This window comes from Cibotium barometz, chromosome 60 (genome assembly GCF_041138505.1).
Source record: "Cibotium barometz isolate CiBa-2024 chromosome 60, ASM4113850v1, whole genome shotgun sequence".
Classification (NCBI taxonomy): domain Eukaryota; kingdom Viridiplantae; phylum Streptophyta; class Polypodiopsida; order Cyatheales; family Cibotiaceae; genus Cibotium; species Cibotium barometz.
In genome coordinates, this window is record NC_141105.1 from 32,845,314 (window position 1) to 32,867,495 (window position 22,182).

At 42.9% G+C, this 22,182-nt stretch overlaps 1 protein-coding gene across 2 annotated transcripts; it reads right to left on the bottom strand.

Annotated features, from left to right (window-relative positions):
* Positions 1–478: 478 nt before the first annotated feature.
* Positions 479–20,912, bottom strand: LOC147605253 (putative protein phosphatase 2C 5). 2 transcript variants are annotated; one of them, XM_086794363.1, is made up of 8 exons: positions 20,146–20,912; positions 3,403–3,574; positions 3,121–3,274; positions 2,948–3,011; positions 2,739–2,846; positions 2,494–2,619; positions 1,277–1,506; positions 479–1,120 (listed from the first exon to the last, which is right to left on the bottom strand). In XM_086794363.1, exons 1-8 carry the CDS (start codon positions 20,380–20,382, stop codon positions 898–900), a joined length of 1,314 nt encoding a protein of 437 aa, XP_086650489.1. In that variant the 5' UTR covers positions 20,383–20,912; the 3' UTR covers positions 479–897. The 2 variants fall into 2 exon arrangements, with proteins under 2 accessions (XP_086650489.1, XP_086650490.1); XM_086794364.1 differs by lacking the exon at positions 1,277–1,506 and having other exon boundaries at positions 20,146–20,911.
* Positions 20,913–22,182: the final 1,270 nt, after the last annotated feature.

A 22,182-nucleotide genomic window follows, 5' to 3' on the forward strand; every position in this document is an offset into this window, starting at 1 on the left:
AAGGGTCAAATCGATGGGATTCTTTCCCCTTATTGTGGTTAATATCTAATAATAGATAATAGATAAAGTTACCTAAATTAGCTTCACGCTGAATCCTCCTCGGCCAAAAACCAAAAGCGTGTAATTCAAGACCAATTCAACGACTTCAAGAAATGAAAAAACTCCCCCCCACACACACGTCAACTCCTGTATTTCTTCCATCCCAAAACTAGTATTAGAGCTACGTCCATCCGAGCTTCTTGCAATGTGCATAGCTTCTTTCAGTATGCAGCACGAGTGTTATGTATGTCCCATGGGGAAAGTTACTTGGAATATGTTGTGATATATTTCTCACTCAGCTGTGCATGGAGATTGAATCAATACCTACTAACACTGTAGGTTGTCCCTCCAACAATGTGCCTACATTCCTACTGCTGCTGTGTTAAAATTTGATCATAGAATCCCGAAGTCGTGTACAATGAGAATGGAGACCAAGAGGAAAACACAAGTAGGCTTTGAATATCCAATCCATTTGCTGGACTTAAACCTTATTCCATAGTATAACAGCTTATACTTTTGTACAATGCTCCCCAAGGTACATTCGTGTTTCCCTGATGGGAGCTTTATGTGACAGATTCTAAGTGATCAATAGGACATTACTAAGGCAACAATCAATACAGCACTTACTAAGACCGTGATATTCCTAGATGCAACGTGATCTCAGTTGCAAGCTATACAACTATCAGCGCCAGAAGCATCTCCAATGTACCTAAATGGAAACCTCTGAGAGTTTATGCCTTGTGAATATATGGGTTTGGGTCAAGGATAATCATTGTGCGTGCTGACATGGAGCTTGCCGCTCTTGTTACATCACTACTACATTAGCATGACTACATAGCATGAGTAAGGAAAGAGAGGTCATGTAACACTGACCCTCTCTCTTTCTTGCTTCTTGCTCTCCATGGCATCTTTCTTCAACTTACAGCTCACACATATGAATGGCCCCTCCCATGGTCTTGCACTCAGGGAGAAAAAAGATCCAGCATGCACAGATATACCTTCACTTGGTGTCATATCCATTTGGCATATTGCACAATGAAACAATCCTAAAGCTGCTGGTGTTGAGCTATCAGATCCAAGCCTGCTAATACAAGTAAACAGCCATAAAATTATAACAAAGCACAAATTGAGTTATTTACAGAGCTTCTTAGCATCAAAGCACATGTACACTTATGAATTAATACAAGAAATATCTCATTTCACACACACTAGGGCCTGTGCAAAATGAAGCACCCACCTCTCAGCCAAAATGGCAGACCCCTGCTCAAAAAGTTCCTCCACAATGCCCACCTCAGCCAACTTATCAGGCGGTTTGTTTCTTGCTTCTCGAGACCTCTTTCCAAAAAGAAAAGCTTTAAGCTTACTCTGCTTCTTAGCAGGAGATATGGGGGTAGGAAGCTTCGGTGGCATTATATCAACCACAAGACAGGTTGTGTCATCCCGAAGGCCTCTATCCTTAAGGGCTTCCTGCATCATAATGTTGTGGAATTTTAGCCAGATGGTATGGTCATTGTTGTTAACTGTTCAACACCGTTCTAAAATTTTGCAATATCTAAATCTGTAGTGGTGATCCTGTCCATACCACCTCACAAGAACCCTCCCTAGATGCAGTAAAGTTAAATACCATAGTCGTGATAAAATCGGAGCTTGAGACAAGATATATCAGATGGTCTCAAACGTAAGCCATGCCAAGCCCATCAGCTGCATCTGAAGTGACAGCCAGACCAGCATACTCTTCAACCACCACACTAGTCAGAGAATCCAAACATGATGGGTCGATATGGTCCATTGTATTACAGAGAACAACCCAGCAAACATTTAGACGTAACACAAAGATGATTCTAGAAAAGACAAAAAATCCTTGTGCAGACAAGCCACATCCCCCCTCTCGCTTTTTGCAGACACAGATGGATATTTGTGTTTCGGAATCCCTGTGGTCACACGCAAGGGTCCCACCCTTCCCAGGGCTAAACTGGAGGCTTGTAAGGGGGCAAAAGATGCTGCAGCCTGCTGTAGAATTAGCATGAGACATTAGAGATGTGGGGAAGGGACCCCAAACTACACACTACCCATCCCCCCAACAAATCTGTTCACTTCTACAAAACCCATCCTTGGTGCCTCCCAATAGGACCCCTGTTTCAGCACTCCAGGCATCTGCAACATCAGTTCCTCTGATCATTTGCCCATAGAAACCCTCAAAGCTCCACATTTGCAAAGCACAGAGCTTTGAAATTGATCAGAGATAAAGGTCAAAGTAATTGCATCTGCATTTGGGATGATGATTAACCATACTTGGTGTACCCGAATGGCATAGAACCTCAGACTAAATGTTGCATTCATGACTGCACATATTAGTGATAACATCACCCTAATTAAAAAAAATTCTCAAGCTATCTATCGAAGGCACAATATAAAGAGAAATGCGCAGCAGCAATGAAAAATTATGGTGCGAACCTTGACAACTTGTTTTGCTGCAAGCTCAGCAGGCAGACCTCGGCAACACTTTGTTACCCGTTCACAGCTTAATGCATCCCAAACACCATCTGAGGCAATAATGAGTCGACCACCTGCACTCGAAAGCTGCAAAAATTCCAAAGTAGCAGAGCTTAATTTGAAGGAAAAACAGTTCTAGAATTTGAACACTCCTCCCAATCAGACCATGAATATGACGACTATTGACGACCATACTTTGCACTCACCTTTACTTGTTTCACATGAGGAATGGGTACAATATATTCACCAACATCCTTGTCACCAATGGACCTTGAGAGGCAAAGGCCACCTGGCCAGCACCGTAACGGCCCAATCTGTGAATTGAAGGCTTGGATTGAGAGCTTGAAAAATTAGTCTGAGTGTTCAATTAAAAGCATTGGAAAATTAAACTGGAATCTTCAAACCACACTTTTACCTCAACTCCATCGACAAGGCTCAGCCTACCCACTTCACCACCACTCGCTGTTACCCTATCCCTTCTGCAGAAAAACAAAACCGTTGGGCCAAAGCACAGCATCTCTAATCTTTTCCAAGAGACATGAAGTAATAATGAAGATTAACCCAACCGGATCGACACGATCATCTTACTCTTCCACGTTCTCTTCCAGTCTATGATCAACCGTCAATGTGGATATAGCACCTCCTTGGGAATCTAGAATACAACGTGAATCTCCAACAGAGGCAACGGTAACAGTCCATCCATCCACCACGACAAAGGTGACTGTAGTTCCTGATGATTGTTCTGAAAAACAAACCATTTTGGTCTTTGATATCCATCGATAAATGTACACACAGGTTTCTTCACTGAAACCACCAAATGTGCCACATACTTAGCCACTTTGATGGAGAAAAAATCAGTCTCATTCAAACCTTTCCTTTGAAATTCCTTGTCGGTTTTGACAAAACCAGCAACCAATGCTCTTGGTAGTATTGCCAGCCATTCGTCTCTGCTGAGATTAGGAGGAACTGCACACATCACATCCTTCAGGAGATTGTCTTTTGCATATACAGCAGCTGCAGCTCCATTGTGACCATCTAGAACCTGGCAAAACACGTTTCTGCAACTTGATTAACCAACTCACAGCACTATAGGTCACATCTCAGTGACTAGTTTGGGAATTGATTTTCCTAAAATGTAAATCACCATCGATTTCCAGCCATTCACAACCAAGCATTGCATATGGAAGCCACTCTGGGCAAGCAAGAAATGAAATGATGAAACCTTGCCAAGCCTCCATTGTATTGATGAGGTTAAAAGCTACGAATCAATTGAATGTCTATCTTAGCATAGACTTACGAGAATGTTGTTCTTTTTAGGAGAAGAACCAAACCTCGTATGTCTGCATGGCATTAAAAGCTATGGCATATTATAGTTGGTACATGTATGTTCAAATTATACTAAGGAAGCCTTCCCCTCCCACTGTTTGCAAACCCCCATTTCGTCCAGAAACTCCTCTTTCCTCTCCATTCCAATTCCATTCTCCTATTTCTTGGCTCGCCCCCTCCACCCCGAAGGCCTAGCAACAGGCATGATCAGTTCCGATGGGTGACCCACCACTGTGTTAAGGGTAAGGGAAAAGCAAGCAAGGAGATAGCAGCAGAACAAGTGTTGAGTTCTTCAACAAAACTTGGAAGCGGAGCTCAGGAGTGAAGGTGTTCAAACAAAAATATCAGTCAAACTCAACGTCAGTTCAGTAGAAGGTCAAAGTCAGTAGCAGTCCAGGGAGATGACAGTGTCCACCCCGTCATCAAGTTTAGCAGAAGGGAATGTCACGTGCATGCCCGTGCCGTGGCTAATCATCTGCACGAACAGTCTTAATCCTTGACTAATCTAGCAGTTAGGACAACATATAGGCACAGTCAGAGCATCATCACTAACAGAAGCATCCACACATCATCATTCTCATCATCATCATCATCAAGATCAGCAGCATCACTAGCAACATCATGGGAAGACATGGTGGCCTGTCGACTCACAGCAAATACCCTGTCAGCTGGCAGCAAGACCTTGTGTAGCAGGCTGCCACGAGCTCTACGGTAGGCAGCAAGTGTGGGCAAGACCAAAAGACAAAGAGCAGTATTTTTCAGGGTGTTTGTCTATACAACAGGCCGACAGCAGCATGTTGCTGGCCGACCAGCTTTCCAACATATATATAAGCGTGAAGTCATTCTCAGCATTTCATCAAGTCATTCCAACCTTAGTAGAAGTAGCATTAAGTAGAAGTCGTGTAGAAAGAGGCCAGAAGGTCATCCCCTTGGGGCTGACCAAGGCCCAAGCATGTACAAGCATTAAGCCACCTTTTGTACCATATTAAAATACAGAAAACCCTGACACCAAATCTCTCACTTCTTCTCTCTCCTCTATCTTAATCATGTTTTATCAGCATCTTGTTCTTAATCAGGCTTAGGGCTATGGATCAGTACAGCAAGGCTTCCGCGCATGCAACATTGGAGAATTCATCAGATTAGTGCATGCAGCAGTCAGCCTTAGCAGTACGTATGCATTAGTAGCATAAACATAATCATTGCATGCCTATGGGCCAGCCAAAGGGCCAGCCCATGGCTTCATCAGCCTGTCCAAGGGCTGTTCACAGCCCTGGACAGCAGAAAGGGCCAACGGACATGCATCTGGAGCCGCTATGCTCTAGTCAACCAGCATATACAGCAGGCCGACAGCATATCTGAGCATATGCAGCAGTCAGCCAGCATTGGGTCTCAGCAGCAGCAGCATGGAAAATGAAGGCTACAACATTAGTTGTTAAGCGCAAACATTAAATGTTCTTTTTATAGCATTTAATGCTATTTTATAGCATTTTTTTTTTGGTCCAACAGAATCTAACCGACAACATCATCTGGCTGACCAGCTCCTTTTGGGACTATATAAGCAAGCACATAAAATCAGCATAAATCATTCATAATCAGCAAAGTCTACAAGTAGTATTCAGCCAGCATTCAGTCTTCATCCTCTCCAAGCAAACATTGAAGTTTCCCTTCCATTCTCAACAAGCATATGTGCAGTCCTACAGCTATTCTAGACTTGCATAAGTGGCCCCAAAGAGTCTTCTGCAGTGCCTTGGATTGGTGGATACTTGGCCAACATACGGTCTTCCTCATCCTTGCGTTGGACAATCATATCGCTTTTTCTCAAGCATTGTATAACATTTCTCCAAAGAAAAAGTAATATAAGCAAATACTCCTACTTGCAGGGGTGGGGGGGGAGGGACCTTCAGTGGTAATTGGGACCCAATATTGTCGTCTACTTCTCTTCTATTCTATTCTCTCTACTCTATGAATGGATGCTAAAGATCTCACCAAATAAAGGTATAAAGAAGGCCCTGTTGTGCATTACCACGATCAACCTCAATGCATGTAACAAAAGGTCGCCCCTAGGGGACTGACCAAGGACCTACATCATGTATATACATTCAGCAACCTTTTTGTACCATATTAAATAGAGAAAACCCTGACACCAATCTCTCTCTTCTTCTCTCTCCTTTGTCTTGATCATGTTTAAATCAGTATCTTGTTCTTAATCAGGCTTAGGACTGTGGATCAATACAGCAAGGCTTTTGTGCATGCAACATTGGTATCAGAGCAGTCAGGCTCATATGCCAATTAGAACGTAGCTCCAATTTAAAGGCATTATCATTAATCTTTGCAATGATCTTGAAAGGTCCATAAAATCTAGGAGCTAGCTTAACTACAAGGTTGGTCTCTACAAACTTGAGTCTCCTTTTCTCAATGCAAAGTACATAGTCGTCTTTGTTGAAGGTAACATGCTTGCAAGTTGCGTTTATGATTCGCATATTTCGTGTACTTTTCTTGTGCTTTTTGAATGATCTCTTTCACTAAACTATGGATTTGGTCAAAGTCTCTAGCAAATGAGTCTGCAGCCTCTATAGAATGTGAAAAACGAGTCGTAAGAGTTGGCAAAGACTTTCCATAGACTATCTCAAAAGGTGGCTTTCTTAGTAGCAATGTAAGGACAGCTGTTACATGCAAATTGCAAAATGTGTAAATACTTGTTCCACTGCTTAGGCTGAGATGAAACATAGAATCGAAGCAAATCAAGAATGGTGCTATTTGTAACTTCAGTTTGATCATTTGACTCAAGATAAAAACCAGTAGAAAAATCAAGTTTTGTATCAAGATTGTCAAACAATGTAGTCCAAAAATCACTAAAAAAATTTCTATCTCTATCAAAGACAATAATCTTTGGTAATCCATGATGCACATACAATTGTTTAATGAATATATATGCAGCTTGATAAGCATTTACAAGGAATGAAATAAGCATGTTCGCTAAATCTATCAACATGTCATTCTTGCTAGCAGTCAGAGGAAAAACAGAAATGAAATCCATGTTTATTTGTTCCCAAGGTTGATTAGGAATAGGTAAAGACATAAGCAATCCAAATTTCTTTCCTTTATGACTTTTTATCTTTTGATATATAACACATTCAGAAACAAACTTTGCAATGTCACGACACATGTTAGGCCAAAAGAAATCTCTAGAAACAATTTAAAAAGAAGAAGAGACACCTCTATGTCCAACATAATCATTGCTTTCACATAGGAATGTGGGTGATGCCATTATTTTAATTCCATATATGAAATATGTAGATTGGGTCAGTATTTGTGTATGGGATTCATCTTTTATTTATATCATTTTCCAAGATTAATATGTTTAATCAGCTGTGTGCGTTGGTATGATATAGTCAGGATTAATGTGTTTAATCGGCTGTGTGCACTGACTAATATTATTTTGGTGTAGGCGATGAGTGGCGGACTATGAGTTAGTTGCGGGTGAAACATGTGCTGGACCACAATGAGATATCTTGAAAGACATGCGATCACCTCTTAGGTTTTCATATTTGGCATTTATATTTTTGGAAGGTCTTAGTCTTAAACCTTTGTACATACCAAATAATATTTTTATGCTTTTGGTAGGCCCAAGACTCTATAATTAGGCTTGCTATATTTTTGGAAAGAACTTGTACGCTTAAAGACTCAAAAAGCTATCAGGCTTTATCTTTGGAGTATCTTTTTGTAAAAGCAAGCGGTCACTGTAACTATTTGGCCCTCCTAGCTCTATTTCACATAATGAAACCCATGCTCGAACACCAGACAGGTGAAAGAAGACATGGGGACAGGGTCCATAAGGTTTGTGTAAGAAAAATGGTCAAAAAGCAGGAAAAATAAAAAAGGCAAACAAGGTTGACCATGAGCCAAGGGCACCCTTGGAAAGAGGAGACTGAGCCGGACCAAAAAGCTAAAAGCCACTTTTTCAAAACGCAGTTCTAGGGCCAAAAAGCAAGGCCCTGAAGCTACAAACGCATAAATCAAGAACTTTGGTCATTCTTGACTATTATTAAAATATTTAAAATAGAAAAACAAAAAGCAAAGCAAAAAGACAAAAGCAAGCATGACAAAAAGTAGGGGCCCCTTTTCAAGTATATAAGAAGCTTGTACCCTCTTGAAGAATCATAAATTTTGTGGAGAACCACCTCTCGGGAGAAGTTATCTTGAAGAGTTAGAGCATTATTATCTTTATCTCCACCTCTACTCTCCTCCTCTTCCCAGTCTGAAATATTGCCACACCGCCGCCACCAGAAGCGTCATCGCCTCCTTCGGCTGAGCCACCAGCGACGGCGCCGCCCAGAGCTAGCCGCCTGTGGAGTGCCATCACCGCCCGCCTCTATGCCGCGCCGCCGCTACTTGGATCTGCCGCCGCCTGGAACCGCCACTCCTATGTAGCGCCTCCACCAGCTGAGCCACCAGAGGCGCCACCGCCCAGAGCCGCCACTCAAAAAATCCACCTACTGCCTCACACAACTCCGCTGCCCCTTGTAGTGTTGCCTACCGCCTCTTGCAACACCGCCGCCTCCTACAAAGCTGTTTTGGGTATCTAGTAGTTTGTTATTTACACATACCTCACCTATGTTTCTTGTATGCGAGCTTAGACATGGAGAGCTTGGACATGGAGAACTTGGGCGTAGAGCTTGGACATGGAACATAGAACTTGCGCATAGAGTGTCATGTGCACAGTGTGTATCTACCGTGTGCTACACGCACGCAAGACTAGTTTCGAGGCTTGGGGAAGCTTGGAGCTAGGCAGGCTGATTGACGAGCTGAGTTAGGGATAAACTAACGAGCGGGCACCGAAGTATGGACGGGCGGGCGTCCAAGTGTGGACGCCCGATGACCGGCCAAGAGCCTATAAAAGGGTGGCCAAGGTTAGTTATTGGGATATAGAGAGTCTCGCGAGTTTGTGAGAGCTCTATGGTCTTGGAGCCTGGATCTAGTGCAGACGTGCACCTGCTTTACGCAGCCGAGGCCGGCAGCAATCTCGAGGCCCGCGAGGGCAGCTTCATGGCAGTATGGGACGTCGCGAGGAGGAGATTGGTTGGTACGTCAACCTAGTTAACTCAGCTCATGGCTCGGTGGGGACAGCCGAGACTGTGGGCTTGCCCACGGCTGTCATGGTTGGGAGGTGAGTCAGGCTTGCAACCCCTTGTTTGTTTGTTCGTTTGTTTGCAGGATTCGAGTCTCGTACCAAGAACGATCACGAGGAGATCCGTGGGGATTTGACAGTGGTATCAGAGCATAGCTCGTGAACGAGCAAGTCGGTAGGTAGAGAAGATGAGGTCGAAGAAAGGTATGTGTTAAAAAGCTTGCTGTTTTTGCTGTGCATCCTGCTGTTTTCAGATTCAGTATGTGTTTTTTTTCATCAAAGAAACCCATGTTGATGGGAGGTGGTAGTCTAAGTAGGGTCGTTTGCTTTGCAAAGAAGAGGAGAGATTCGTTTGTGCAGTCGCATGAACGTAGAGAGAGAAAACAAAAAAAGCACGTTGCTTTTGGCCCGAACGAGAGAGAGAGCGAGAGAAAGCGAGCTAGGTGCATGCTGCAGTGTTGATCGTGAGGAGTTGCTGGTCGTAAAGAGCTGTACGTGTAGGCAAAGGCAGTAGCTACAGGTGGTCAGGCGCCTAAGGCTTGCGTAGCCAGTCCAGGCAGGCGCCCAGGCCCACGTGAACTTGTGGCCACGCCTATACGGGGCTGTCGCAGGCGCAGGATGGCGAGAAGACGCACGATGTCAGCAGCCATCGACAGGCGAGCAAGCGCCGGCAGGAAAGCTAGCACCGGCAGCACTCGACGTCAGCAGACAACACGCCGGCTAATCCAAGAGGGATGAGAAAAAAAAGAAAAAACAAGGAAAGCACTCATTTTTTTATGGGCTTCCGTTTTTTTTAATTTTAAAACGTTCAAAAAAAAAACCCCCCTCCAAGGTTCAAAAGTGTTTTTTTTTTAAAAGAGTTTATATATATATATATATATATATATAAACACAAAAGCAAAAGCCAAAGATAGCTTTTGGAGGCTTTTAGTTTTTGTGGAAACCTTTATAAACCCCCTTAAGTGGGCTTCTTGCCACACATCTCTCAAGTTTTCAAGCTCTCAAGTTCACTCGCACTTTTGTTGTGCAAAGATCAAATTTTCTCTCTCCTTACCCTCTTCACGATGTCGACCCAAGAATCGGAGTTGGAGCCCCTTGTGGAACGCAAAGGCTTGCCGGCTACGAAAGATACTGATGCCGATCTTTTTGATGATTTTGTGTCAAAATCACATTTCCAAGAGTTCAAAGTAGCTCTCGAAGCTTCTTCAACGGAACATCAGGCACAAATCGCAGCCCAGATGCAAGCTTTGCAGAACTCCATCACTCTATTGACCACTACCCTCTCTACTTTATCAGGTATGGATACCTTGGCCTCTGCTTTAGGCCCCAACATTACTCCGGAACCGTTCGAGGGCGAGCAAAAGCAGCGTACCAAGGAGATCGTGGACACGTGGCTACATAAGTGGCAAGTTCACTTTCAGTTTCATCCATATGATGATGGAAAGAAGATCCAGTTAGCAGCAGGTTTCCTGTCCGGCAAAGCTTTGCTTTGGTGGAAGGAACTCAACCCTAAGCCAATGACTTGGGCACAATTTGAAGACGTCTTTAAGAAAGAATTCCTCAAGAAAGAGGATGATTATGATGTTGTTGCCCGGTTTTCAGCTTTGACCATGACCTCGCAGCACCTCACTTATGAGGTCTACCTCCAGAAGTTTAGGGACTTGCAGATAAAAGCTACAAAGATGGATCCCACTACTCTTTTGGGGTTTTTCGTAGCTGGTTTACCATACTCATACCGTTTACAGGTTAAAAATAAGAAATGTAAAACATTGGATGAGGCCATTCATTCAGCTTGTATCTATGATGATACAATGGTCTCTTCCAAGTCGAAACCCGTTACCGAGCAGGGGAACAAGCATAAACGAAAGTTCTCCGCACCTATGGCTAACACGACAGAAGGAAAGTCTTCGGACTAACCTTCGAAGAATTCCAGTTCGACACCAACGAAGAAGAAACGACTCCTTAGGGCTTTTAAGCTCAAGAAGGAAGGACGGTGTTTTATCTGCGAAGAAAAAGGACACATGCGTAATGAGTGCCCAAAGCAAAAGGGTGCCAAGACAAACGCAGGACCCAAGCCAAAGGCAGCTAACCAGTTGTCTTTGACAGGTATGTCAATTACTGTACTTTCTCGCCCTTTGATTGTCTGTTCAATTTTAAAGTATTTGGCTTGCATGATCTTCTCCGAGTTTATGGAGAAGTGAATGGCCATAAGATTCACATTCTTCTAGACCCTGGTAGCTCACACAACTTTGTTAACTACAAACTTGTGCAGAAATTGAGTCTTGATACGACACCTAGCAATCATACCTATGAGGTACGCCTACCTATGGGAAGGCAAGTTTGGGATCGAAAGGTGGAGATGCTTCCAATCCAGATTCAAGACTACAAAGACACTTTGGAATGCTATGTAATGCATCTAGAAAATGTAGACTTGTTATTAGGGATTGAGTGGTTTAAGACTCTTCAAGTCCAGATAGATTGGTCTAGTCATATTTTTTCTTTTTAGCATAGAGACACCAAGTATAGTATTTTAGGTGATTGTATACATCCCTCTCAGGGACCTCTTGTAAATACTATTGATTTTGAAAATATAATGGATTCTTCTTTGTATACCGCTTTCCATTGTGTATTGATTCCACTTTCTTCGTTTCTCATCCCTTCCTTGGATGTAAATGAATTAAGTGTGTTTGAAAGCAAAGAATTATAGAAGATACTTGACTCGTTTCAAGACGTATTTCCTAAGGAACTGCCAACGGGTTTACCACCTGAACGGACAGTAAATCATCGTATTGACTTGATCCCTGGCGCTCATCCTGTCAGTATTCCACCTTACAGGATGAGCCAAGCTGAGGAAGATGAGTTGGCTAAACAACTCGAAGATTATTTGAGGATGGGCCAGATCCGTCCAAGTAAATCACCTTGGGGTGCACCTGTGTTGCTTAGGAGAAAGAAGGACAACACCTGGAGAATGTGTATAGATTACAAGAGATTGAACAAGCTGATCATTAGGAACCGTTATCCTCTCCCTAGATCAGATGACCTGATTGACCGGTTAGCAGGAGCCAAATATTTCACGAAGATAGATTTACGTACTGGCTATCACCAAATACGTATTCATGAAAGGCATGTCGAAAGAACCGCCTTTCGGACTAGGTATGGCCATTACGAGTTTCTCGTATTACCTTTTGCTCTAGCCACTTTCCAGCAAATGATGAACAATCTTTTTCGTGAACATTTGGGGAAATTTGTGGTGGTGTTCCTGGATGATATTTTGATATATAGTCGTACTCTTGAGGACCATGTCAGACACCTCACGATTGTCTTATCTATTTTAAGACAGAATCGACTATATGCTAAGTTAAGTAAATGTGAGTTCTTTATGACCGAATGCTAAGTTAAGTAAATGTGAGTTCTTTATGACCGACATCATTTACTTGGGACACAAGATCACTAGAGATGGATTGAGCATTGACTAGGACCGAGTGCAGAAGGTTCTGGACTGGCCTATACCGCGAACAGTGAAACAACTTTGTTCTTTTCTCGGTTTTGTAGTTTTTCTTCGGAAATCTGTACGGGAGTACTCTCAGCTCACACTACCGATGACCGACTTATTGAAAGGTCGTGGACATAAGTCAAACTAGCCTATCACTTGGAATAACGATTTGGATATGGCCTTCAGACTTTTGAAAGATAAAGTCAAGGAAGCACCTATCTTAGCATTACCTAATCCTAGTCGGCCTTATGTTCTTGAAACTGATGCCAGTGACTATGCTATCGGAGCTGCTTTATTTCAAGATGGTAGACCGATTGCTTTTGAAAGTAAAACGCTAGACGACACTCAATCTCGTTGGCCAACCCTTGAGAAGGAGCTTTATGCTGTGATTCATGCTCTCAAGGTTTGGAGACATTATTTATATGGCTCCAAGTTTGTGGTATTGACTGATCATCAATCAATCAAGTATGTGTGTGATGTGGATGATTTGAGAGGAAGGAAAGCTCGTTGGGCGGAGTTAATGCAAGATTTTGATTTTGAGATCCGTTATCGGAAAGGGTCCATGAATAGTATTGCAGATGCGCTTAGTCGAATTCGAGAGGTGAATACTTTGTCGTTCACCGAGATTTCTATTGACTTATTTCAGTCATTGAGAGGGCTTTGCAGGACTCAGTTATTTTGGTCCATTTTGGCAGAAGATCCAGGACGGGAGCTCATTGATTGACCAAGACTCGATGACTGAGCAGTCTACAATTCAAGCTGCAGGAGGCCAGTGGATGATTCGGAATGGTTTACTATTCCGTAATGACAAAATTTGTGTACCACAGATCCCGGACATTAGGTCCAAGATTCTTAAGGAGTGTCACGATGCCCCTTCTGCTGGACACCCTGGGATACACAGAACGCTATCGTTAGTAAAACACACTTTTTATTGGCCAAAGATGAAAGGGTATGTAGAAGATTATGTTCTCAAGTGTCAGATTTGTCAGGGAAATAAAGCTGAACGCTTTAGACAGGCTGGGTTGTTGCATCCTTTGCATATTACCAGATTGCCAAGAACACATCAAGGCCACGATTCTATTTGGGTTGTGGTAGATCGCTTGACAAAAATGGCTAGATTTTTACCAACCCGGAAGACTATTACAGCAACGCAATTAGCTCGGCAGTTTATCGAGCAATTGTTTAGACTGTACGGGTTACCGCAGGACATAGTCAGTGATAGGGACTCTAAGTTTACGAGTGATTTTTGGAAACTTGTTTTTGAGAAGTTGGAAACAACTTTGAATTTGAGTTCCTCTGATCATCCTCAATCTGATGGGCCAGACTGAAAGAGTGAATCAAATTTTAGAGGATATGCTTCGAGCATATGTATCCAAAAGACAGAGTTCATGGGAGGATTATCTTCCTATGTTAGAATTTGCATATAACAGTACTAAGCATACGAGTTCAGGGTTTAGTCCTTTCATGCTTATGTATGGTTTTCAACCTAGATCACCTGTTACAGTAGGATTCTCAGGACTTCAGCATGATGCAGCACGTAGGAAATGTTACAAGTTGCCAAGGAATCTATTAGAAGTGCTCAAGACCGAGACAGGTTTTATTCTAATAGACATTGTTCACCCAGAGAGTTCTCTGAAGGAACGATGGTGTATTTGCGAGTTCTGAAAGATTCTGAGACTTTACGGATAGGTCGATCTCCGAAATTAAACCCTAGATACTGTGGACCATTTCGTGTTACACGGCGGATTGGTTCAGTTGCATATGAATTGGATTTGCCTTCTCATGTGAAAGTTCATCCTGTATTTCATGTCAGTAGACTTAAGGAAGTACTGGGTGGAACAGATCAGTTAGTTACTCCTCAAGAAATCATAGATGTCGAGGACATGACATTTGTTCCGCACGAACCTGAAAAGATTCTTGGATTTCGTGAAAGAAGATTGCGTAATACGCTTATCACGGAATACAAGATCAAGTGGAAGGATCGTGTTGAGGAGGATGCTACATGGGAGACATTGACTACTCTTCAGAGAGATTACCCTGGCTTTTTAGTGAGCTCAGGAGTGAGCTCTTAGAGGAAGGGGAGTATGTCATGTGCACAGTGTGTATCTACCGTGTGCTACACGCACGCAAGACTAGTTTCGAGGCTTGGGGGAGCTTGGAGCTAGGCAGGCTGATTAACGAGCTGAGTTAGGGATAAACTAACGGGCGGGCACCCAAGTATGGACGGACGGGCGCCCAAGTGTGGATGCCCGATGACCGGCCAAGAGCCTATAAAAGGGTGGCCAAGGTTAGTTATTGGGATATAGAGAGTCTCGCGAGTTTGTGAGAGCTCTATGGTCTTGGAGCCTGGATCTAGTGCAGACGTGCACTTGCTTTACGCAGCCGAGGCCGGCAGCAATCTCGAGGCCCGCGAGGGCAGCTTTGTGGCGGTATGGGACGTCGCGAGGAGGAGATTGGTCGGTACGTCAACCTAGTTAGCTCAGCTCGTGGCTCGGTGGAGACAGCCGAGACTGTGGGCTTGCCCACGGCTGTCATGGTTGGGAGGTGAGTCAAGCCTGCACCCCCTTGTTTGTTTGTTTGTTTGTTTTGCTGCTATGGTTCAAAATGCTTCTGCATGTAAGATTGGTATCCTGCGTATTGATAGAGAGGGGGAGTATATGTCAAAGAAGTTTCATGTATACATGGCTGGATCATGGGATAAAACACCAATATACTGTGCCCTATATACTTCAGCAAAACGGTGTAGTTGAGCGTAAAAATAGGTCTCTCATGGAGATAGTACGTTGTATGGTCAAAAGTCAGCAAAACGGTGTAGTTGAGCGTAAAAATAGGTCTCTCATGGAGATAGTACGTTGTATGGTCAAAAGTCAGGAGTTACCTCATGGTTTCTAGCTAGAACCAGTCATGTGTGCAATATTGAATAGGTGTCCTACAAAGGCTTTGCATACAATTATGCCTTTTAAAGCTTGGAATGGCAGAAAGCCTCTGTAGCTCACTCACGCATTTTTTGTTGTCTTGCTTATGCACTTGTGCCTAAGCAACTTTGCAGCAAGCTTAATGATAAGGCTATTAAATGTAGTTTTGTGGGATACAGCTCGGAAAGTAAGGGTTATCGTCTCTATCATCCTACTACCAAGTGGATTCTTGTAAGTAGAGATGTTGTATTTGTGGAAGATGCAATTCAATCCTTGCTTTCATGTAAAAAACAGCAAAATGTATGTTCGCATGACATATTCGACACTGTCCATTCATTGTTCAATGCAGGACACATTGATATAGAGCATTTGGGTAATCCAAGGAATGCTGAAAATCGGTCCACACAGGTTACAAATCAGCAGTTTTTCAGCCCACAAATCAGCTCATTGATGAGGTAAATGTGGATGATGCAATTGATGAGGAAGGAAGGAAAATTGTGGAGTCAAAAAGTATGCTAAAATGGCTGGTGTAAACACTATGTGATAGCAAATTGGCCACTTCTTTGCCTAGTAGAGCACGTGCAGATTCTCATTATGCATCTCATGTTGATATAGGTTAAACTCTTATTGCCAGTTCATGTGATGAAGAGGAACCTGTCTCCTTTTTTGAAGCAAAGAAATCTAAAAATTGGATGAGTGCTATGCAATCTGAATATGATTCGATACTCAAAAATGATACATGGGATTTGGTAGCCTTGCCTCTTGGCAAGAAGGCCGTTGGTACGAAATGGGTTTACAAGCTCAAACGTAAAGCGCATACCAGTGTTGTTGAGCAATACAAATCTAGGCTTATTACAAAGGGTTTTGCACAAGAGAAAGACATTGACTATGGTAAAACCTTTGCACCCACGTCGTATGACCACCATATGGACTATCATTGCATTTGCAGTACATAAAGGTTGGAATGTACGTCAGTTGGATATGAAAACTACTTTCTTGAATGGAGATTTGCATAAGGAGATCTATGTATCTTAGCCTCGTAGTTTTGTTTTAAAAAAACAAGAATCAAAAGTTTGCAGATTAAAGAAAGCTTTATTTAGTCTTAAGCAGGCTCCCAGAGCATGGTACGAAAAGATATATGCATACTTGGTTGCACATGGTTTTTGCAACAGCCCAACTGACAGTACCCTCTATATTAAGGGGACTACGGATGTTTTATTGGTCTTGTGTTAGACGTTGCTGACATGCTATTCACAAGCCCTAATAATGATCATATTTCAGCTTTTATATCTAATTTAGAGAAGTCTTTTGAGATGTCAGATCTTGAACCATTGCACTATTATTTGGACATTGAGTTTTGGCAGCATGATGATGACATTGTTATGCTGCAGAGAAAATACATAAATGCATTGTTGAAGAGGTTCAATCTTTAAGACTGTAAACCTATGGCTACACCTATGAAGCTAAGTTTACGACTAAGTCTTGAAGATGCGAGTGACCCTTTTGATGCTGGCGTGTATCAAGCTGTTGGATGTCTTATCTTTTTGTGTAACACCAAGATTGACATTCAGTATGTGGTCTCACTATTGAGCAGATTTATGCATAGCCCAACCACAAAGCATTGGCAGTCTATCAAACGGATGTTTCGTTTCCTAAAGGGCACCAAGCACTTTGGATTATTTTATTCCAAGGGAGAAAAAACACAGCTACATGTATTTATAGACTTAGATTGGGCTCGATGTTATGACACACGAGTGTCCATGAGTGGTTTTTGCTTTCGCCTTGGTGATTCATGTATATCATGGCTCAACAAGAAACAACCCACTATGGCCACTTCTAGCTGTGAAGCTGAGTACAAGGTAGCGTTTACAGCTACAGTTGAGTGTGTTTGGCTCATGCGCGTCCTCAGCTACTACCATCTTCATTGACAATCAGAGCGCTATGACAATTGCGAGGAATCCAGTCTTTCATACTGGCACAAAGCACATTGAAATTTGAGATGCACTATCATTATGTCAGGAGATGTTCTACAAGGAAAATCAACTTGGCTTATGTGCCAACACAGGACAACTTAGCATATTTATTCACGAAGACTCTCCCACGAGAGAAGTTTGAAGCTTTTCACAAAGCTTTAAACTTACTTTCCTTTGGGGACTAGTCTAGGCTCCTTATCACAGTCCAAAGAGCCTGGCACATCTCTGTACTTCTAGTTCCAGCTCACCCCTCGTTCACATCATTACTCCCAAGGAGAATTTATAGCCATATTTGGTAGTGATATGTGTGAACACACTAGGACACAGCCGGGGCACTTTTACCCTCTTTAGGACGTTTTTTCCCCGGTACTAGTATGCACCTATCTTGGGATATACTTATCTTCTTTGTGCAACACACATTCATCATCTATCTATCAACTCATTGTGTGCTCCTTGAGCTTCTCCGCTGTATGCGCGCGCATTCCTGCAACCCTATTTCCAACAATGGATTTCAGTATTAGCATGCATAATAACAAATTTAGATGGACCGTTGAAACGGATCAAGCACCTAGGAAGCCTCAACCCATACCAACCAATTCACACCTGCCTAGAATGACATGACTTGCACTTGCATATTACGCCTTTGTATCACCGACAAGCCACTTATTGTCATGCCTCCATCTTCTCAAACCCAACAATGAACCGCCAAATCTACTTCTCTTCCTTATGCAAACAAAAGCTTTCTCAAGATGAAACACCACCACCAAACACCACATGCCTCTAGCCTACTTTCTTCAAGGCAAAAATCCACAAAGTTCCACTAAAAAAACACATCATCATTCACCTTGACTTCCATAAGGATTTTCCTCCTTCATGTGCGCATGATTGCTTGTTTAGGAAGGTTGCAGTTTGAAATTATTCCAAAAAAAAAATGGACAAGTTCTTTTGCTACATGTGAATTGCTCCTTGTAGAGTAAACTAAGGTTTTTAACGTACGTTTCTCTAACCTACATCGGTTGTGAAGGATGATGGCAAACTTCTCTCTTTGTGAACTCCACTGGCGATTGGAGCAAGCTCATAGTTATGTCATTGCACTAAAGTTTTGGCCACTATACTCAGCTTCATGGTTGCATTCGATACTCGTACTCAACCTCCTAATCCGTACGGTACTTTGCGTATTGCACTCATACTGTTTGGGGTGTTCTGTACACCAAAGAAAATGCACACTCTTCCATATAAAAAGTTCATGTTTGTCCCGACTCCTTAGACCTTATTCGGTGGCCCCTATGCCTCATCCATGCATCCCATATGCTTTCCCATGGAGCATGCACACATTGTGTGTACACAATGTGTGTACACAATTGTTTTCAATATGCCATATTTTATTCACTACTCAAAATAGAAAAGGATTGGCGTACTTAACATACCTTATCTTACCAATTGTTTCGAACACGTATTGTACCTATTGTACTTAATGTTCCTAACCACCTTGCTAAGCTAGATGTTAGTGTTGAACAAACCTTCGAAATAGAAGACCACAATGGAGTTTTGTGAGCCGGTTGTTGCAATGAAGAGAAAAGCAGCCACTACAATTGTTTACACCCCCACCAGTGCTTGTACACGAGCTCTACAAGCTTCACAAAGGACTTTCACCGGATTAATCCACCTTCAGACTCCTTTCTTTGCACACCACTTCAACGGTGGCATTTCGCTTCTTCCAAGAGCCCTCATGCCACCCGTTGCTATTGCTACCCGTTATTCGTTCTTTTCTTACCAGCTTGGCCAAGGCTTCAAAAGCTTTTCTCACATGGCCTCCCTACAGTGCTTGGCCCCCTCCTAGATTTATCCTGAGCCCGCTTGGTCTCCTCTTCAAGGAAAAAGCAAGATACAAGGCAGCTAAATCAAGCTCTCTCATTCTCTCTTTTGCGACCCCTCCTCATGGCAATGGCTAGAGGCCTTTCACCAAAATGTGAGGGCTGAGTTGTTCAACAAGAGATCCCCACATCTTGTCCTCTGGAGCATGGCAAGGGGCTATGGAGAGGAGCAGCAAGAGAGGAAGAAGTGTCTCACAAAACAAATTCAATGAAGCGCATGAATTCTTCTTTGATTATCCAAGGGGGGGCAACCTTTATTACACAAAACTCTAAATATATAAGAATCCAAACTCTAAATATACAAGAATCCAAACTAATACCTATCCTATGCTAATAACCATATACTAAGACAATCCAATTATTCCATATAAAGAGATTCAACCAATCCAGGCCCTCAGGCCTTTCCTAGCAGCATGGATTTACAATGTTTGCATGACCTCTAATATCAAGATAATGCAAAATTACTTAACAAAATCCCCATTAACAGCATAAGCGCAAGGGGTTTAAAAGTCTAGATCTGAGTTTTCAGCATCGTCATCATTGTATATACTCATCAGCAATATATATACATGGTAGTTAGATTGAAAACCTGGCTCTCTCCTCTTCTACTGTGTTTTCAGATCATGCTTGTTATTAGCGTTCATTAAGGCATAATCAAGCACGTCTCCACATGCATATAACAATCTTCCAGTAATTTGCAGCTACAGATCACCTTTCATAAACTACAATTGTAAAAGCCATGGAGGGCAGTGCATGAAGGTGACCCCACATGCAGCAGCCATTGGCATGAAGGGAAAAAATCCATGAGAGAGGCCAGAAGGTATCCAGCAAAGAATCCCTACGAAAGTATCCATAGGCATAAAGGAAACTCCAAAATTAGCGGCCATGGATGTAAGAGCCTTACCGAGAAGACTGCAAAGGCCGAAGTTCGGTCCCCAGGTATTCTCTGGCAGTCTGCCTTGACAAGGGCATAGTCCTCCCCCTTCTTTGGCTGTACGCCAAGGCCATATTGGATCATTGGCCTCTGTAGCCTCTCATTTTGCAGCTCGCGGCTGAGCAGGTATGACAAAGGGACCATCTGCTCCGGCTTCACCCCATGCCCTTGCCTCATGGCAGAAGGTTGATGCTGCCCATTCCTCATCCCCTTTACACAGAGACACTCAATCTTATGCAGTGGATATCATGATATGTCCGCGGCACAGACCACCATCCATGGATCCTGCGCCCTTGATGAAGATTCGTGTAATTTCATTACCCCCTTGACATAGAGAAACATACAGCAGAGGATTTCAGTTTCCTAGACAATTTTAGTCTGCAGATACCATGCACTTCTTCACCGCATAAACCATCCATGGATCCTACGTCCTTTCGCTGAAGCTTCCGGTGGTGTCATCAGCCTCGTAGCACATAGAACGTGAAGCTTAGGGTTTCAGGGGAATCTTTACTGCACTGCGCAGGAAACATCATGTAACAGAAGCTTTTGTGTGGATACATCCAGCCTCTCAAAGAAGTCCCGCAAGCATGGAGAAAACCCTAGAGGAATGCATGAAGTAAACACTCGGAGCTAGAAGCTCTATTAATGAAAAGATACAGAAGGAAGAATTGAAGCCTCCAAGAGCTCCTGCAGAGTCCACTGGTCGTACTGCATCGCTGATCTTATCAGCTGCAAATGCTTTCCGTTACCCAAGAGCTAGCCAACTCGTGCCTGCCGCGTGGACCCCTGCCCTTGGTCGGCCACGTGTCAGTTGTCTTGCCCTTTTTACTTGGACCTAGGTAGTAGGTACGTCTAAAATTGAGCACCGAAAATGCAGTGCCTGTCAAAAAAGATGTACTTTTTTGGCCCTTTATTGGACACCGGATATTTTCACCAAAGATCTTAGAGCATTTTATCCAGATGGTTCAATCTTTTTTACATTCCCCGACCAAAGTTATTTCTAACTCCGATGTCCAATGGTGCGGACAACGAGGGTTTGACGTTTCTAATAGAATTGAAGGGCTTGGCACTAGATTACATGGTGGGCGAAGACAGACTAAGAATCAGGCCTAAGGGTGCCTTGACAACAACTAAAGCACTCAAAGCAAGGTGTTCTAGATTGTCTCTCAACCTTATGGAGGTGTTCGTCCTCGTTTTCACAACAACGAGTGGACAAATAGATGACTCGTTCCAACAAAGTATGGTAGGCCAAATTTAAATCTTTATAGGGCGCAGGAAGCACATTGTCCTGTCATGGACAAGTCCTTAGTGGGCCTTAGTTTCACCCAATTGGAGGGAGGATGGTGGGCATTGGTTTCACCCATTCGTGGACTCTGTGAATATGAAAGGATCCGATCACCATTGTTAAACAAATTGGCGTTGTTCATGAGGTAGGGGATCGTGTTTGGACTCTAGTGGATGTTTGTGAGTCCCCCTGGCTCTGCTTAGGTAAAGTTACACAGTCACCCTAGATGCCACGAACGGTTTTTAAAAATGGACAATCAAAAGCTACAATATTCTTATGGTGCATCATTTATGGAAGTCATTTCTACTTTATATATAGGGCATTATCGGGGGCAGATAGGTAAAATGCACACTCTTTATAACATTTCATCTTTTATGGGAGTCATTTTTGCTTTATATGTAGGAGATATGTAGGCTTTCATTATTGGGGGGGGCGGATAGGTAAAATGCACTCTTTATTAACGACTAGAGACTTTGCATTAGATTTATCCTTGGATTACTCTCTTTGGAACAACATGCACTCTCTTCACACAGACATCTCCTAGGTCCTTTGTGTATGCCATATCATAGTCCTAAGTATTAAGATGCTTACATTAAAAGGAATGCCTCAAGTAGTTTTAACCCTTGTGTTCACATACACATGGGATCCGTCTTTCTTTTATAGACTTTAAGTAGTGGGAACAAGTGTGTTAATGCTTTTGCTTTGCTAAAGCAATATCTTAG

Coding starts and splice junctions, on each gene's coding strand:
- LOC147605253 (XM_086794363.1), bottom strand. CDS start 20,382: ATGAGGAATGGGCAGCATCAACCTTCTGCCATGAGGCAAGGGCATGGG. Junction 3,275..3,402: donor CAAGGAATTTCAAAGGAAAG/GTTTGAATGAGA, acceptor TTTGTTTTTCAG/AACAATCATCAGGAACTACA. Junction 1,507..2,493: donor CAGCAAAACAAGTTGTCAAG/GTTCGCACCATA, acceptor ATTATGATGCAG/GAAGCCCTTAAGGATAGAGG.